This window comes from Pseudopipra pipra, chromosome 1, assembly GCF_036250125.1.
Source record: "Pseudopipra pipra isolate bDixPip1 chromosome 1, bDixPip1.hap1, whole genome shotgun sequence".
NCBI classification, from domain to species: domain Eukaryota; kingdom Metazoa; phylum Chordata; class Aves; order Passeriformes; family Pipridae; genus Pseudopipra; species Pseudopipra pipra.
This window is the reverse complement of record NC_087549.1, coordinates 27,312,786-27,331,368: the sequence shown is the minus strand read 5'-3', so window position 1 is coordinate 27,331,368 and position 18,583 is coordinate 27,312,786. Positions and strand designations below refer to the sequence as shown.

At 38.4% G+C, this 18,583-nt stretch overlaps 1 protein-coding gene across 4 annotated transcripts; it reads left to right on the top strand.

Annotated features, from left to right (window-relative positions):
- Positions 1 to 252: 252 nt before the first annotated feature.
- On the top strand, positions 253 to 15,850 carry LOC135411672 (carbonic anhydrase 3-like). 4 transcript variants are annotated; one of them, XM_064649593.1, is made up of 8 exons: positions 253 to 543; positions 1,477 to 1,674; positions 2,674 to 2,878; positions 7,931 to 8,063; positions 8,887 to 8,979; positions 9,880 to 9,945; positions 10,796 to 10,951; positions 14,670 to 15,850. In XM_064649593.1, the coding sequence occupies exons 1-8, from the start codon at positions 498 to 500 to the stop codon at positions 14,787 to 14,789; spliced, it is 1,017 nt and encodes a 338-aa protein (XP_064505663.1). In that variant the 5' UTR covers positions 253 to 497; the 3' UTR covers positions 14,790 to 15,850. The 4 variants fall into 4 exon arrangements, with proteins under 4 accessions (XP_064505663.1, XP_064505679.1, XP_064505671.1 ...); XM_064649582.1 differs by lacking the exon at positions 253 to 543 and adding an exon at positions 700 to 790 and having other exon boundaries at positions 2,679 to 2,878; XM_064649609.1 differs by lacking the exon at positions 2,674 to 2,878 and having other exon boundaries at positions 259 to 543; positions 7,945 to 8,063.
- The last annotated feature ends 2,733 nt before the right edge of the window (positions 15,851 to 18,583 follow it).

Below are 18,583 nucleotides of genomic sequence, written 5' to 3'. Positions count from 1 at the left end.
CTTAGGGCAAATAGGCTTTATACAGCCATAAAAAGCCCGGGCAGCCTTCCTGTGACCTGCGCATATAATTTCAGCAGCCAGCCAGGCTAAGCTTCCTGGTTTATGTGCATGATGCGCACATATCTTACTAGAACTTGAAAACTATTCCTGTACTGCCTGTGCGTAGTGCTGGACACTCATGCTTTTCTATATTCCCATTTCCTCGGCGCCGCAGCAGGCGGTGTCAGCCCCTTTCCCCGCACCGGGCATTCCCAGCACTGTCCCGACCCGCCGGGACACCTGAGGAGCCGGGCCGGGCTGGGGGCGGCGGGCGGGCGGTGCGAGGCCCTGCAGCTCTCCCCGCCCCCGGGCAGCGGGGTCCTGCCGGCTCTGCCGGCCCGCCGGCGGCGGGGACGGGCATGGAGTTGGCGGGAGTCTATAAAAAGCCGCCGTGAGACGAGGCCGCCGTCCTGCCGGAGCCGCCGGGAGAGGCGGGGGCGCGGCGCCGCCCCGGCACCATGATCAACCCCAGCTCCTACCCGTGGGGCTACGACAGCGACAACGGTGAGCGGGGGGCCCGCCCGGCCCGGCCCCGCCGCGGGTCGGGGAGCACAACCCAGGAAAAACGGGGGCTCCGCGTCCCGAGGGAGCATGACGGGAGAATACGGGCTCCAGGCGGGCCCGGGGCTGTGCAGGTGGCGTGGCCGTGGCCGGCTGGTTGTCGCTCGCAGGTGTGGAAGAGGCGATGCTGGTGGCAGGAGAGGTCAATGGCAGGAGAGGTCGATGGCAGGGTGTCTCTAAGTTAAATAAAGTCAGTTTTCCTACTGTTAATGTAACTTAAAAATTGACATAGCAAATGTCAAATTTAAGCTAGCCTTAAGTTGGGAGTGCAGTGCAGCCACGGTCCCTCCTGCCTGCAGAGGCTGGGGACAGGCGTGGCCTCTTGTTCCTGCGCTTTGCTACAGGAACTAACAGCTGAACCTCGGGCAGGCACAGTCCACATGAATTTACTGGTGAAACCATGATGATAATTAAATCCATGTTTCAAATTCCTGGCTTGTTCAGGGATTGGTGGTCTTTTCTCACTCCAGATGAATACACAGTGCCACATTTGAATAATTTTGTGTATACCCCATCAAATTTCTAGCCACTGCTGGACTCGGAGTATACACCTCTAGTTTCCTTCCTTGGTGTGTTGTCAATCTCCTAATAATCAGTCTCCTAATAAGTCTTGAGATTGCTATGAGATTTTTAGGTTCAGTTGAATGACTTGCAGTATCCGGTATTCCAGCTAGAATAATTGGATTGCATTTTGTACAGTCAAACTCTTGACAGGGCATGAATAATAATAACCAGGCAATTAGTAACCTACTTATTAATGCACTGAATTGATGTTCTGTACCAAAGCAAAGCCAAGCTTGCGTTTATTGTTACAAAAGTATAATTTATACCTAGTTGGAAAAGGTTTTCATGATATTTCTCTGTACTTTTTTCTAGGACCAGATCAGTGGCACAAAAATTACCCAACTGCAAAAGGACGTCATCAGTCACCAATTGAAATCAATAATAAAGAGGTGCATTATGATAGTTCCCTACTGCCATGGTTTGCTAGTTATGATCCTGGTGCAGCTAAGACCATCCTCAATAATGGGAAGACCTGCAGAGTTGTGTTTGATGATTCATTTGATAGATCAGGTCAGTTTTGTTTGCATCTCTGACTGTCATTATATATCAGTGATATTTCTCAATTTGTATGGAAGAGCCTGCTCTGAATGCTCAGGCTGTCAGAAGGTCTCTGTGTACTGCCTATGTGTGATGTGCACGTTTCTGTGACTCCAGTGCCCTGCACTGCTGCTGGGAAAGGCCTGGGACTACTTTTAAAGTCTATAGGTAAAATCCTAGGGAATGTAGAGAGCTGCAAAGAAACATGGTGCAGGATGAATTACGGTGCAAGGTAAAGTTTTCTGAGTTTGCAAAAAGCCATTGCAGTTGTGTTGCTTTCCAGGAGCTAGGAGTCCAGGCTTTATGTGTGAGAGCTGAATTCCATTTAAGCTGTTTGAGATGCCCAACAGAACATCTTAAGTTACAATATTTAAAAACTCTATTCATGTAATTTCTGATCAATGAAGTAATGAACCAGATGTTGCCACAAAGTCATGGTATTTAATCTGTTAAAACTCTTTGGCATTCATGAGATTTTGTCTTAATGAAGATTATAGGGCAGAGAAATTTCAGTGTTCCAGGTCTAATGTTCAAAATCTTTTATCCACTTGTATCTATGACAACATGCAGTGTACAGACTTATTTCTTAACTGCATTAAAAGTTCCACTTTCTATTACAATATAACTAGAATTGACAGCCATAATTACTAGGAGGAATTTTACTAATAGATTGTTTCATGTTAAGTATATGTGGACATGAATTTAATTTAATGAATTTTAACTAATGACTTGGGTTTCATGAAAACTGAGGATCAAAATGTATGTAAACTAGTTAATATACTACCAAAAGTCACAAATTACTATGCAGTCAAGAGATTGATTACTTTTCTAGCAAAGTGGGAATTTTTAATGTTATTTAAAGAAAAATATTATTCATGTCAGATAAAATGATACGTAAAGAGATGTAGCTGTGGCATAGAAGACCTCCATGACTATTACTTACCATTTTTTACCATCTGTTGTATTTGTTAGAACAGCATCAGATATATCATCTGCATAAATGCCAAAGGATTTTGAAAGGGAGGGAGTATCCAGGCGCAACAGTCTACAGCATGGTTGCAACACTCACCAGAAAGAGCAGAAAGTTTTGCCATGTTCTGAATATTTTTTCAGATGAACTGCTCAGTAACTGTTGTGTTTTGATCTCAGAAGTAAAAAGTGACTCACTGCAAAAAAAGTAGGTGTATTTCTCAACTCTTTGAAGTCAAGAAACATTCAGTGTTTGCTGTTACGTCTCCTTTGTTATACCATTGCCTTTGGAGACTGGGGGTGGTGTTCCTTCTCTAATATAATGCTAATTGCAGGACAAATTCCACTGTGCATACTCCTACTGACTTGAGCATGTTTTAAGCTTTTTAGAATATGTACAGTGGCTTATTTTTTATGTAAAAGAACCACCAGCTGCATAATACATACATACGCAATAGCAATCATAGAGGAATAAAACTTTTATTCCTTTGGAACAAAGACATGCGTTCTGAGTATGTCTATATATGTATCTACCACTTTGTCTATCTGAATTATGTCTGAGTTAACCAGAAAACTAAGGGCTTCGTTTATTTTTTCAGTTAGAGTGATCATGTTTACATCAGCACTTCTGTTTAGATTTCCATTATTGTAGATAAAATAGATGGCTGAAAAAATTACAAGGGTCAAAAGGGTGATAAAATTAATTACCTTGGATGTCTCCAAGTTTTACATCCATTGTGTCTTTTCTGCCAAGAACACCTGGAATATTCACAGTTGGAACAGTTCCTTAAATTGTTAGAGAGAGTGCCATCCAATGTAATTCAGGTATTAGGTTAAATAAGGCCTTATTACTGTTATCTTTGGAGTTAGTCTAGTGGAAGGAATTTGAGAATTTATTTCCAGCTATTTATAAAGCCTGTTTGAGAATCTGCTATACAATTGAAGGCCTAGCTGACAAATAGTTGCTTTAGGAGTGGTGTCACGCGTCTGCTGCCTGCCTGTACAAGTTAATGGATTGTTAGGGACTCAGTTTCCTGTCTTACCAGACCTACATAGAAGAAGGGCCTTATACACTGTAAAATCATTGCAGGTGGAGGCTGGAGTCTCAAAAACCAGGAAAGAACTGTGAGCTGAAATCAAACCTCCTACGTGGCTGGGCCCGGTAAAACACATACCAGAACTTGGGTACTTTGGCATCCTACCACTGGTATGTTTTTTTGGCCTGAATGGCAACTCAGATACTTTTTTAGATCCAGCAGTGACCTAGTTTTGGTTTGAATTAGGGCTGCAATCTTATTTCCACTAGCAGAGTCCATTTTTTTCTAAAATTCCAAAAGTATTCATGTCAGAGAAGTGTCCTGAGAGAATCTACCTCGTGGGACCACTGTCATGGTGCTGAGTGAGATATATAGCTTGTAACTACCTTACAATTAATTACTCTTTGGCTTTCCTTGTAATGCCTTGGTTAGGTGGTTATATCATGGTGTTTGATCATTTGAGAAACAGTAAAGATACATAATTCTGGTAATGGAACCCAGACAGAGCAGCTGGGGAGGGCTACACTAAGGCTATATCAAATGGATGCCTTTCTTTACCTTCTCAATTTGTTGTTTTTGTTGGCATTTTTTATGGAAGTTCATCAACCAGCAAATTTCCAAAACTGGAAAGCATATGTTACAAGGTAGGTAAGAGTGGGAGGTAGGCTGACAGACTTCTGTCTGACACTTCTCTTTCCCAGTCTTTCCCTGTAAGAGTAAATAGTTCAAATAGAAACAAAAGTAATTCTTCTGCATACCTACTCAGTGCTTGCTTAAAAAAAAAAAAAAATCAGTGAGAACTGAAATTTCAGTTCCAAAAGCTTTTAGTAAGTACCCTTTATCCTGCAGTTAGCCAGACTGTTTCAGTACAGAAATCCTCTTATGAGCAGAGGCTTTTTTTAGACATTTAAAATATGGCACTGACCTGAAAAAGCTGTGGTTTCTGTACTGCACTGTTAGATTCTGTTATAAAGCAGCATAACAAAGGTAATGTGTCTTTTCAATTGTCATACAGTAATACATTACTAATTTAATTTCACTGTGGTTTACCAATTCATTTTATGGATTTGGCAGGATGCAAGATCATAACTCTTGTAAGAACAGTTACTTCTTGTCATGTTTATAAACACAACTCATGAGTGTTTTGTTCTCCTTGCATTTTCCCACCTGACTTTCACAGTATGCCTTCATAGCAAACAGGGAAGGCATTTCTGTAGGCCAAAATTTGCCAGTTTTATAGTGAGAGGACACTTGACAATTGACATGAGCACAGATTAACAACCAGACCCCTACAGAAGCTGCTCAGCAAGTGGATGCACTTATTTCAAACCCCTCTTGTCACATTTCTATTGTCAATGACACTGAGCTAGCTAAGGTAAAGTGACTGAGTGGCCATCTCCACTTGAACTGCACCACACCTTAATTTTGCTGTCTGTACACAGAGTGAGAGACAAGGTTTTTATTGCCTTAGTTACATCCTTCTGTGCAACACTTGCCTAGTGATTACATTGAGAGTGAAAAATCCCCATTTTTTTATTAGCCAGTTCTGTCTCATGCTGCTCAGCTTGAGGTAGATCAAATAAAAGGTGAACTTTTTTCTGGAATAGATATTCATGTGTGTGTTCATGTAGGATTGCTCTGTGATAGACCATTCTTCTATGTGGATGGGGCGGGGAACAGAATTTGAGCAAAACTGACATGACATTTCTACGTCTGGTATCGGATGCTGATGGAGGGTGATGTGGAAACTCATATAGTCGGTACTGAGCAATGGGATGAGAGTTTGCAACAATAAGGCATCAAAAGGAGTGAATACTTTTCTACGTTGTCTTCCTGGGCTGGTTTGTGTATTCCTGCACCTGGCCCATGTTACTTTAATGACAGCAAGTTTAAGAAAGTTACATTTTGGTAACTCTGCTGTGACCATCCTGTTACTTCCTGTACAGCAGAACAAGGAACAGAAATGCCACATTTCCAGTATTCAGAAGTAAGTCCAGCCATTCAGCTAGCCATATGAAAAGGATTACACAGTATTTCAGAAGACTTAAGAAAGAGAAGAGCTGGCTGCCTGTGTATCAGCCTATATTGAGTCTGCAGGCTCCTTTTTTCAAGCTTTTGCTTTTTATTTCATACAGTGGCATAGGTAGAAGCTCAGAGTGAGTCATGGGGCCTTCTGGAACAGCATCCTGTTGTGTTTTGTGATAGGAAAACAGCTATTACAGCCTTAAAACTGTGAGTCTCAGATATTTAAGGTGAACATTTCCTGTGTAATAATTGTTAGAATAATTCCCTCTTACATATAAATATTATATATTAATACTACTGAAAAACAATGTGAAGATACCACCGCTTCTTTTATAAACTTTTATTTCATATTCTTTGTCTGTTATATGGTTGTGTATTTATTTGTGTGGTATTAAAAACAAAAGCCCAGGAGGATAAAAATACCTTTAGGACTTAGGTTCCAAGACATGTTTAAAAAAATAAAGATTTCTTTTACTAATTTTGAGCTATGTAGACATAGTTTGAGATTTTTTTATATTTTAGATATTGGAGAACTTGATTCTTGTAATTGCTGTGTTTACTTTTCTTTTTTTTTAAAATGTAGTGAAATTTCATTTATGTGCATTGTCATTTCATATATTTATATGTTTAATACTACACACTTGCAATTAAAAGAAAGGAAGCACCTTTTTGTCCTTCTGGAGATGTTGGTTGCATCATTCTGTCTGCTGAAATTGTGCTAGGTAAAAGTTACTGTCTATTTATAGATGAGTGAAGCTGGAATATGTTGGCACAAGGTGATGCAGAGCTTCACCTAATGCCCAATCAAAAATGTCTGCTGATGGCCTGTCAGTGGAAATAATGACATGTTTTTACCTTAAAGAGGATTATTTGGTTTTACAGATCTATTCTAATGGAGAATTGATGGTCTTGTCAGCTACTGCTGTTACCGCGTCTGCGTCGGCCACAGTTCTGAATGTCTGTGGGAAGAAGTAAAAGGAATTTGTTGAGAATAACAGCTTGCTGTGCTCTTAGTACTTTATTTCTTGACATGATAATGGATTTAATTCCTTTTCAGATTGAAGGATATTTTTCTCTGTCATATAAAGACCTGTTCTTGAGTACTGCTGAGTGCTTTATAGGAATGCTGTGACGTCCATCCTCAGAAAAAGTGATTGAGAATTGAATATCTTTTAGTTTTTGATGTATGTAAAGAATTTCTTCCATTTTTATTGATCCTTTCAAATACACCACCTTCATTTACAATATTATTTAAAAATGGTAAGATTATTTGGAATAGTGGGTATCATTCATCACTGAATTCATCACAGGCTGAACTTTTCTTTAGGACAATAAACTGCATTCTCAGTGATTGCTTCTCTGGCTCATTTACTGTTTTCTTTCTCTTCTATAGCCAGAGAGAGTAGCCATTATAGCAGAAGCAACATCAGTAATTTCATAGCTTTTTAAAGAAATAAGTTGTAGCCTGCAGTAAGATACACAATTTTGTAGTGTTTTGTGGGAATTTGTTTATCATCTAGCACTTCAGTAGTTGATCTCAATTTGTGTGCTTTTGTATGGGTAGATACTAGACTGAATTCAAGGAGAGATTAAGACGTCTAAATTTAGGTGTCTTATTTTGGGATTTTAAAAGTTGGTGGGTTATATCTCTAAACTGCCATTCTAGTCAACAGAGTTGGAGTTACCTTTAATCAATGGAGTCCAGAGAGCAAGTCAGGTCACCATCTGTTGGATGTCTACCTTAAGGCAAGCAGAATTACTCTGGAGACTTGACTATTCTGATTACTTCAGTTACCCAAACACAGGCATCTTGCAATATCTTTGATAACCTAATCTATTTCACCATGCCTCCAGATACTGCTTTAGAAATGTACAGTTCTTCTACAGATCCCAGATCACATCTTTCAGTCCTGTCCAGGTGTTTCTGGAATATCCCAGAAAGTACTAGATGCTCATTTATGCAGCTGAATTAAACCAATGATCTCTAATGACTATAATGGAAGCCTAGACACAAGAAATTTTCATCTGCCTGTAAGTGCATATAGCTGAAGATGGTTGCCTGAGCTGCTGCTAAAATCAGTGCAGATTTTCAAGCGGCACTCAGTTCTGTCAGCATCTGTAGATGCATCTGTACAGTAAATATATTTAAAATTTCATTTAAAAGAATTGGAAGATACTTGAGTCTGATGCTGTTGCAGATTATCCATTGCAGTGCTGAGAGGTGGGCCACTTCCAGGAGTCTTCAGGCTACGTCAGCTGCACTTCCACTGGGGCTCGTCTGATGACCATGGCTCTGAGCATGTTGTGAATGGAGTGAGGTATGCAGGAGAGGTAAGACTCACCACTTTTTACTTTAAAACAGGGTATAAAGTAAAATTTGTCATTATTGTTCAAGTGAGACAAAATTTACCATTTATCTGCTTTTCGGGTAGTTCTTTCTACTTATTTATCTGCACCATTTTATTCTTACTCCCATCAATTCTTATAAATTTGAATTAGGCTGAAGTAATTCCCACAGCATAAGAAAAATACTGTGTGAAACAAAAGTTTCCATGTTCTCAAAACAATATGATTTGAAACACTATACAGCAAGACTGAATTATTCAACAGGGCAAACTTACTAAAACAGTATTCTGAAAGTATAGTATTATAGCAGAAGTATAAACTTGCTGGAGCAGCAAGGAGGAAGAATGTTACTTTGATTCTCTGCCACTGTAGGATTGTAAGTGAAGATGAGAATTGTGGACTAACAATGTACAGAGTTTACATTCACATGGATTCTTTGCTGGAATTGGCTATAATTTGAATGGAAATGAATCACATATCAGTAGATGACATCTGAACTATGTGTTTTACCTGATTACATTAGCATCTTACTCAGTTTTAAGATGAGATTTCAGTTATAGTTTTTCAATTTCTGTATTAAGAAGTTTATAGTTTATTTCAAAGCAAATAGTAGTAGAAATGGTAATATATGACGGATATTACTAATATATGACTTGCTGTCCCTTTTTTCTTTTTCCATTTTTGGAATGCCTAATCATCATTCTTTATTGCCTCAAACTTGCTCCTTTATATGATGAACTGTAAATTCAGGTTCTGATGGCTTGCTGTTCAATAATGCTGTTCAATACATGTTTTTCTTTGTTTCAAGCTACACATGTTACACTGGAATCCCAAATACAGTAATTACCTTGATGCTAGGAGAAGAACTGATGGGGTAGCTGTTTTGGCCATATTTTTGCAAGTAAGTAGAAGCATGTAACCCTTCATTGTTACTGCTACTGTAGAGTTTTCTATTCTTAGAGAGTTAGAAAAAGCAAAAACCTCTAAATATATATTCTAGCTATTCTACCACACTGAAGGACTTGACTTTTGATAATGTATCCTTTTCAAGTTATAGAGCATGAGTCATGTTATCTCAAAGGGCACCCAATAGTACACACATGTGTCCCTGCAGCTATTGTGTGACTATGTGGCTGGTGGAATGGGGACATTTGTCAGAAGTGGCCCTTTGCCCAACAGCAGTCAGCTGTCTTCTGTGCTAATTGTGGACAGATTTCAAGGACAGATACCTCTTCTAGGCTTTTCATGAACTATCTCCCAAACAAAACTCTATCACAGACAATACATGTAAGTCATCCTTTTTTTAAATCCTTTTGGGAGCATGCAGCCTTAGCCTGAAATATTGGCCATTCCTCTCTCTTGTTTAATTAATATTCATTAGAGATAGAAAGCCAGATGTCTTTTTTGAGATCAACAATTGCAAACAATAGATCTGACCATGAAATCTGTTTTTAAACTAGAATAAAACTTTTTTCCACATTCTGTACTTGAGTCCAAAGAGCTGTTTATCTTTGTTAGGCTAAAATTTAATGTCAACAGGAATAACTATATTGTGAAATTACCTGTTATGCTCTATTTCTGTACTGATAAAATGTCTCCCTTTGTATCATAGTATTTGTTGGGGTACAGGCAAAGGGTACAAAGAGAAGACATTAGCTTAATAAGGTGGTATGGGCGATGGGTCGGATTAATGTATTGTAACTTTATGGTTGATGTATGTTTAGATGCACATGTAGAAATATAGGAGAAATAAGAAAGCTGATTAAGAAGAACTCTTTGCTTAGTTCATTCTTTTTAACAGGTAGGGGAAACTCCTAAACCAGAGATGAAGAGAATTCTTGAAGAAATAAATGCTATCAAAACAAAGGTAATGATGTTGGGCTTTTCATTATAGGAAGATTGCTGCAAAGTCTCAAGACAAAAAAAAAAAAAAAAAATCGAGATGCCTGACTTTCTAGCTTTCAAATTCTGCTCTGCAACATTGCCAGAATATATTTGTAAATAAAACCATGGACAGCTCTTCCTTAACATGAAGAGTCCTTTCTTCCATTTACATATGAGCCTTCTCTGGCTTTAGTGGGCCTTTTAAATTTGGGAAAATGAGACATTTCGCTAAACTTCACTCACCTAAAAACTAGGCATGGAGTCTTATTCCCTCAGTGGTGAGTGGCAAATAAAAGGCACCTTAGGAAATTGGTCCATTCAGTCTTAATATAGGCTGCCTAATGGTCCTCTGGAAATGTCACTGACTAGACATTTGTGTCTCAGATAACATTATGTGATAAATCTCACATTTCATAGGCTGTCATGTTCGTTATCAGCACAAATATTATAAAAGTAGTACCTGTCCCACTTCGTTTTATGGTAACCTAATCCAATATTCAATAGATAGGCAGAATTTCCATAAGAAAGGAGGCCAGAAGGAAGAGTATTTCTGCACAGAAGTGAGTGAAACACATTGGTACTGGACGCCGCTTCACATGAGTTAGCTCAGGTACAACAAGTAGCATCACGGAGTTTTACGTTGTGTCCTGCTTCTCTGGGCCCATCTGTGAGGGTTGTTCAGTCCACTTATCTTCACACTGCATCATTATGTCTTGTGTAGATCTGTGCTTACCTTTGAAGTATGTGTTTCTTAAAATAGAGCAAATAGACTAGATCTGTTGATGAGCTTTCTGTTTGGTTTTGTTATGTTGTTTTGGTTTTTTTTTTTAAAGGGGAAAGAAGCTCCTTTTCCAAACTTCGATCCTTCAATTCTTTTCCCGAAATCTCATGACTACTGGACATACCATGGGTCTTTCACTACTCCACCTTGTGAAGAGTGTGTCACCTGGATTATTCTTAGAGAGCCTATCATAGTCAGTTCAGACCAGGTAAACTTCAAATTGATAATATTTTACCCGCTTTTTACTTGTATGTCACAGCCTGATCTTATTCCTTTGACAAGGAAAATGCTCATTGGGTTTGTGAAAAATTACATGATTAAAAGGACACTGAAATACTAGCCCACATCAGACACCATGGAAGGTCAAGTCCACAGACATCAGAAGGCTTTATTAATCAGTCAAAACATAACACAGTGGAGATGGTAAGAGATTACAGCAGTTTGGAGTGTGACTGACAGCAAGCTCTAGCTACTATAGATGAAATTTCTTGCCTCCATGGGCAAGCCCACTCTTGCAACATCAACTAAAAAAAAGAGTAGTTCTCTCTTTGGTTCTGTAATGGTTTGAGAGCCTTGTATTCTTACAGCATTAACTCTTGCTAGTAGGAAAGGATGCAGCTGGATATGTCTCATACCTTGTATTTTACATAGAGCTCAAAACACTGCATTCCACCAAGAGCTCCAGCCATTAACTTGTATTCCTCTGCAACCATTTAAATCAGAACATTGACACATTTAGCTAAAGTATATTTTAGGTTTGCACCAAAAACTTTGATTATGTAGGATTTTTTCAAACGTTTATATTGTTTCAAACTTCCTCCTGTAAAGTCTTCATTGCTGACCATGATGAATGTTTGAGGGGAATGACCAGATAAATTCTGTAATAAAGTCCCTTGAAAAAGTGACCATCTGCAATTAAATGCATTGGGGCAGTCAGGTACCCTAATTACATTGCACACTGAATGAAGCAGGAGTCCAGTGATCTTACATAATGCAGCTGAGCATTTACAACTTTTTGAATATTCTACTTTGCAAATGTGTCTCTTAAAGCATGCTGCTTTCAAAACCATTGTCTGTCAGAATACAAATGTAATGGGATTGGTGATTCTGTCTGCCCCATATTCTAGATGGCATCACGTAACCAAGTAAGTTATTGAATCGGGTGCTTGACACCTGTGTTTCTGGAAGGCATACGAACTAAATTTTCACAAACTAGAGCAGCATCAGACAACTATAATTTATTGTTAGTGTGAAAAACTTCTTTGGTCATCTGCTGTAAAGAAGTATTTCTTGCTAATCCTCATTTCCCCTCAATCCCATTTGTAGGAATTTGAATGCCCTCTTTCATCACATTTCAGCCTATGATTCTTCTCATACCACACGAGTCAGTTTTCTCATCTGAGGTTACTCCTCTAGCCAGCAGACTACAATGATACGATAGCACAAATTCCAAGACTCCAGGATAGTAAGCACATGAATATTAATCAAGGGAGTGACATATTATGTAGATATAGGTAAACACATAACTTTTCATTTGAGGTTCTCAAGGTGATAATGTGTTTCAGTGCATTGATTGATGTGTATGTATCACCAAAAATAATTTCCATTTTCTAGTACTTTGTATTTATGTGGCTCTTTCTTTTAAATAATACAACTCAGGTATGATGAGAACCTTAGCTGGCAAGAGGGGAAATATGGTAATATATTCATATAACCTACAGCTTAATTTTTTAGTTTATTGAATTAATCTGCCTCCTGTTTCCTTGCCCATCCAAAAATTAAAATATGGGGGCAGTTTTGAAGTAGGTACTTGTGTGAAAACTACAAATATGGTCTGACTGGTTTCCACAAAATGAATCTGCTTTGATGTTTATATTACAGAAGGTCAACTCCAGATTTTGCTGGGAAAAGTGTAGTCCTTACTGAGCATCTCTGATTTAAAATCCATTTTTAAAGGAATAACTAATCACATCATTGATCCAGCTTCATGAAAAGACTTTTTGAACACTGCTGTGTTTGGGTCATGGTCTTTTTTTCTGCTGTTCTAAAGTGAGTGAGTTTTGGGAAACATACAGACTGTTCTTTAACTAGCCCTCCTGTAGAAAAAATGAAGCATTTAAGGTAAAGGTGAAATTATTACATACAGACAGGACACTGGCTCTTATCCTGAGGTAACTGCTTTTCAGGCAGAATTGGCAGTGTGTGTGAATTACTGTATACAAATACAATAGAAAGCCTTCCCTTACTCCAGAGGTCCTGCAGTCTAAACAGCGTATTCATAAGAGGATTGTGTTGCCAATTATTTCTAATCCTAGGAAATGTACTACCATGGCAGCCTCATTAATAGTGATTATTTTAAGTGCATGTGCATTTGCAGTGGATTGCTTGGATGCTTTTGCAGCCAGATGGTAACTGTATATTAGCCACAAGGGTAAGTGCAGTGGCTGTGAATCAGTACTCTGCAGGAAAAGTCAATTCACCAGAAATCCCTGTGAGATGTAGAGTGGGTGGCCTAGCTGCTCAAATTACTTTTAATGAAAGAATAGAAATTTAACTGTGGAATAAGTCTGTCCAATTGCAGACTTAATTTTTTCATCTTTATGTAGTTGTAACCTGAATACATATTTTTTTACTGAGTAGAGCAGATCTTCCACAAATAATAATAAACTTCAGCACCCTTCTCCAATAGTGCTTTGTCAGTATTAAGAAAACTGATGAACTATTTTCATCTCTTCTCATACAAATTATTTTTCATCTGAAATCTGAAATTTCATTTCAGATTAATAATCCATCTGAGGCATATTATACTGGTTATAAATGTGACCTCATCATTTTCAGGCAGACTGAGATAGCTGGCTTTTCTGAACTGTGTAGTGAAGAACAATGTTGAGATGCCTGAGCTAGCTCAGTCCATAAACTGGAACTAGTATAATCACAGTGAACCCAGGTTTTACAACCCAAAACAAAGTTCTGCTTCTATTGGACTTGAAGTCTGTACTGGAAAAGGTAGATACATCAGCATATTGAAGCTCCTTGTGAACAAAGGTGATGTGTGCCGTGCATGGGGCTACATTTTCAAGTTTACACATGGAAAATGTGTGCATGCCTTTTGTGGTAAGTGATTTAAACAGGGAAGTGTCAAGTGTCTGAGTCAGAGCTGATGTACTTTGGGTCCAATGTTGTGCATAGTAGGGACAACAAATGAACATAATGTCTCTGTAAGTGGGCATATGTGTTGTGCCCTCTGAAAATCAGAAGGGAGTAGAGGAAGAGCATTATACAGTTTTGAAGAGTATGGGCAGAACTCCTGTTATGGCATCCCTCAAAAAAACCTATACCTTGGTTAAAAATAAATGGCCAGGGAGAGTCAAGCTGCAGACCTTGTTTACAAACAATTTGAAACCTTGACCAAGTCATTATCCAGATTTATATGGCTGTTGTTAATAATGAACTTTGTGTCACTGCAGCAGAATATATCCTCTGCTACAGACCTACCATGAAAATGAACAACTGGTTTATAATTTAGCCTTAACACCTTGCAGTTCTAGAGGCACTAAGGCAGGGTTAGAGTAGGAGAGGTTTATTAGAGCACGTTCTGCTCTATTTGCATTTTCTGAGTACTTGCCATAGTTTCTGTGGCTTTACACAGTCCTGTAGACAGTACCTAAATGACACTACTTTTCACAATCCTGTTCAGATAGGACCCATTTTTCCATCTCGACTATTTCTAAGAAGATCACTGTGAGGAAAAGAACATGAGTATAGTCCTTGTGGTGGGGGGGAGGTGAAGGACATCTTCACAACTTTGAAGGAGATTTTCTCCACAGCTTCTGGGGCTGGACTAGCCTCCTTGGTTTAATTGCTGGGCTGTGGATTTGATCCCAAAGGATTCCCATCAGGACATTTCAATTTTTGCTCTTCTGCAGATGGCAAAGCTCCGCAGCCTATCCAAGAATGCCGAGAATGAACCTGATCACCCCTTGGTTGATAACTGGCGCCCGACTCAGCCTCGGTATTTCAGGATGGTGAGCGCATCATTCCTCTAGGACCTGGCTCATGTTGGGTGGCTCCGAGTGAGACGACCTCTAGAACTAAGAGATGTTTTTGTTTTGTGTCCTTTGTTGCATTTAGACAGACCTCTAGATGTACATCTGGAGGCTGAAACTTGAATTGTGAAATGTGAATTTCACTTTCAGAGGATAACATTTATTTAGGCAAATCCTGTTGTTAAAATGGAAGTAGAGAATCTGTTTGGTTCTTCATAACTGCTTTAACATTAGCTTTTGTTAATAGTAAAAAGGAGGAAAGAAGATTCTACTAAAAATTACAAAACAGTTTCCTATTGCCCACATGTCCCTTGATGCTTGCCTTATTGCATGCCAAAGAGGTTGCAGTTAAGAGAATTGTTTTCACCATTAAAAACTTATTTTTCAATAGTTGTTTTCAGCATTATCCATATCCAGCTCTCAGCTGCACCAGTTAATGTACAAGGCATTCTTGGAAATAAGTGAAAGCACTCTTTTGGTATTTGATACTTACATAAAATATGAAAGGATAGGAAATTGTATTATAATCATTGATAAAGAACTAAGCTTTTAATTTCTTACAGCAATGGACAGATGAAACAGAAGTCTGTTCTGAAAACTGTATTCACTGAGTTATATGTAGTTAAAACAATGGAAAGGGGAAAGAGCTGTTTCTGTTTGTGTCACAACTGGTTGCCTCTATTAGAAGACTAATTTTCCATTTTAATGTTGTAGCAGTCAAAGTGACATGAATTTTGTGAAGTTGGTCCTCATATCTTGAATATATGTTTTCTTCATGTATGCAACTGGCTTTTCTGTGTAAAAAGGGTGTTAAAATAAGAAGAGTCCTTAATCTTTTTTGTGGATCTTTTTGAGACAGATTCTCACTTCGCAGCTGTCAGTGAAATTTGTGCATAAATATCTGAAACCACATTTTGGCTCCTGATCAAAATGCAGTTGACCAGGGTGTTCTCTTCTCTTGTTTTGGCATAAACAACAATGAAACAGGATTGTAAGCCTATACCTGAAATAACACTATTTCTGCATTAAAAAATCCAACAATAATAAAGATGTTTACTTAAGGTTTTTTTTGTTCTGTGTTTTTTACTATTTAGAAACACGTAAAAAGAACAGAATTTTAAAGAAAGACTTATCAGTGTCCTCTGTAATATACCTTTATGGAAACTGATGATGGATAGCATCTTTTTCAGATGTTTGTTTGAACTACAAGAGTGCTGACTTCACATGACTGCAAGCAAGGAAATAGCATCTTAAATAACTATTCACTGATGCATCCATATGTATTCTTTTAGTGAGATCACCTCTATTCTGACAGTGGCTTTTTTGCAACATCATATGAATCAACTTCACAAGTTGATTGCACAGTGGAAAAGTTCAGTCTGTATCTAAAACCATTAAGGCGAATGGTAATTTATATTGAGCTCTGAAAATACAAAGCAGATACTGCTCTGGCAGTGGCTGGACTTGGCTGCCATGTTCTAGAGCAGGAGGATGTTGCTGAGCTTGGTGATGGGACATGGGTTATATTCCTCATCTACAGGTTCCCCTCTGTGAAGGTTTCTGGACTATGTCCTCACTTTGCTTTCTTCTCTCAAATAGGTAGTGTTTTGGCTTGAAAATTTCATTTAGTTATTGTTAGTGTTTCCCAACTAATTTCCCAGTGGCTTGCATTGTGCTGTTCATGTTTGCACTTTTTCATTTGTAGCCTTGTTGGGAAATGATTCAGATGAGTTAACATCTGTTTACATTGCATGTACATATTGCTGACCTGTCTTACATATTTATCATTCCACTTACTCAGATGGATGGCTTACACTAATAAAGCCTATGCAGGTCCCTATGTTTGAAAATATGTTTTTTAAGTACATAATTAAATTTAACTTCTTCCCAGCTGGTTTGTTCCAGGATATTTCAAAGCATAGCTTTGTGTTTGAGCACCAGTCAAGATGACAATTAAATCTGTTTTATTCTATATCCTAATTTATGCCTTAGAGATTTCATTAGAGTCATCTTTACAAAACTGGACACATCTTTATACCCCTTCTTTTATGATAAATAAGATGGTATTTTGCAAACTATATGCATGGCTGTTAAGACCGTGGGAAGAATTCTGAACTATTTTGCTCAAGTTACAGATTTAATAGAAAAAATAAAAAAGTTAAAATTTCACCTCATGGTGAAGGCATCTTAAAAATTTAAACAAATATAGTAATGTCTGAAACAATACTGCAAAAGATGACTTGCTTATTTTGTGTTATTCTGTAAAAGAATAAAGGGAGGTTTTCTATTACACTGTTTCGTCAAAAACACAGTCTTTATGGATAGAATCAGGCTGCCATGCATTTTCCTGTAATAAAGCACCATGTGGAGAATATTTGGGATCACAAGAGATGATTAGCACAGACCCTGTGGCAGCAGTGACAGCTCACTGGAGCTGAACTCCAGTCTGTCAGCTGGGGAAAGCCCTCTCTCCAGAAGGACACACAGTGAATCCCTAACCGTGGTCATCAGGGGACGCACCTCTAACAGAACATGCTGAAGTTTGGCTTGTTTTGTCCCTTGCCTCCAAGTCTTTTCCCCCCTGAACAGATCTAGGCCTCAGTGTTTTTGTAGCTTACTGTCTGTATATATATATATGCATATATGTGTGTATGTATATATATGTATGTATATCAATATATACTCAAAATATATGTGCTATGTAAATATACAGTCTGTTACTGTTTTTTTTTTTTTAATGTGGGATAGCATTTTGACTGAAACTAGAACTAATTTCAGACTCATAGGGAAAAAGCATCCTTCTAGAGAGAAGTTAGTTTTGCTTTTACCAAACCTGTCTCTGGTTGGCTGCCTGCCACATCTGGCTGTCTTCCAGATTAAAGTAGCTGAGCAAATAGCTCCCTTCCCCCCCCTTTTCCAAGAAAAAAAGAAACACCTCAGCTTGGAGCAAGTTTGATTATTTCTGAGATCACTGGGGCCATTAATGACCTTTTCTTGCTTGAAAATTCTTGAAAACATAAATGGACCCTTGCTAATCAGAGACTAGAGATGGCACTTTGTTTCCTAGTTTCAGCTAACCAGTCAAGAGAGAGAAGTCTCTGACAGACCATGAAACTCACAGCAAGTTTTATGTGTTTAATGTGACAAAAAAGACACAGGATTCAAAGAGGTGGTGACACAATCCAAAGGACAGAACAAGAAAATGATCTTTGCAAACAGCGGAAAGGTTGTGTTTGACAGTGTTGGAGGAAAGGACACTGCAGCAGTGAGGGTGTGAGACACTGAGAGCCTCAGATAATTTTTATCTGGTTGGAAAAATAGGCTCTGCACCCAGCATCTTGACAGAAGGAACTGGAAAGATTGACATGTTGTTTGGATGAGGCCTAGATCATAGGCTCAAATTATTACTTGTAACTGGTATTATAAAAGACCATTTTTCCTATAGTGTCCTTAAAATTAATAATCAGAAATCTGGTAACAGCCCAAGATTTTTATTTGGGCAGAAGACATATCTCTGTGAAGATTATCCATCTGAATGGATATTTAGAGATAATGTTCGGTTTCCATATATGAGAGATGTGCAAGGCAGAAGGAAAGGGAAAAAGATGAGAGTTTCAAAAAGCCCTTACAGAAGCTGCAGGAGATAAAGAGCACTTTCCAAGGAACAAATTATAGGAAATCACTTACTGGGGATGAATAAACACAAGTTAAATTCTGTTGTTTTCTGTGTTGGGCTATTTTTTATTTATTTATTTGGCAGTTTTGCAATGAAAAAGACACATCACTCTGTTTCT

Excerpts from the sequence above, each read along its gene's own strand:
- LOC135411672 (XM_064649582.1), top strand. The coding sequence starts at position 725 with ATGCTGGTGGCAGGAGAGGTCAATGGCAGGAGAGGTCGATGGCAGGGT. Across the intron at positions 2,879-7,930 it reads AGTGACTCACTGCAAAAAAA|ATTATCCATTGCAGTGCTGA; the intron begins GTAGGTGTATTT and ends ATGCTGTTGCAG. Across the intron at positions 8,980-9,879 it reads TTTTGGCCATATTTTTGCAA|GTAGGGGAAACTCCTAAACC; the intron begins GTAAGTAGAAGC and ends TCTTTTTAACAG.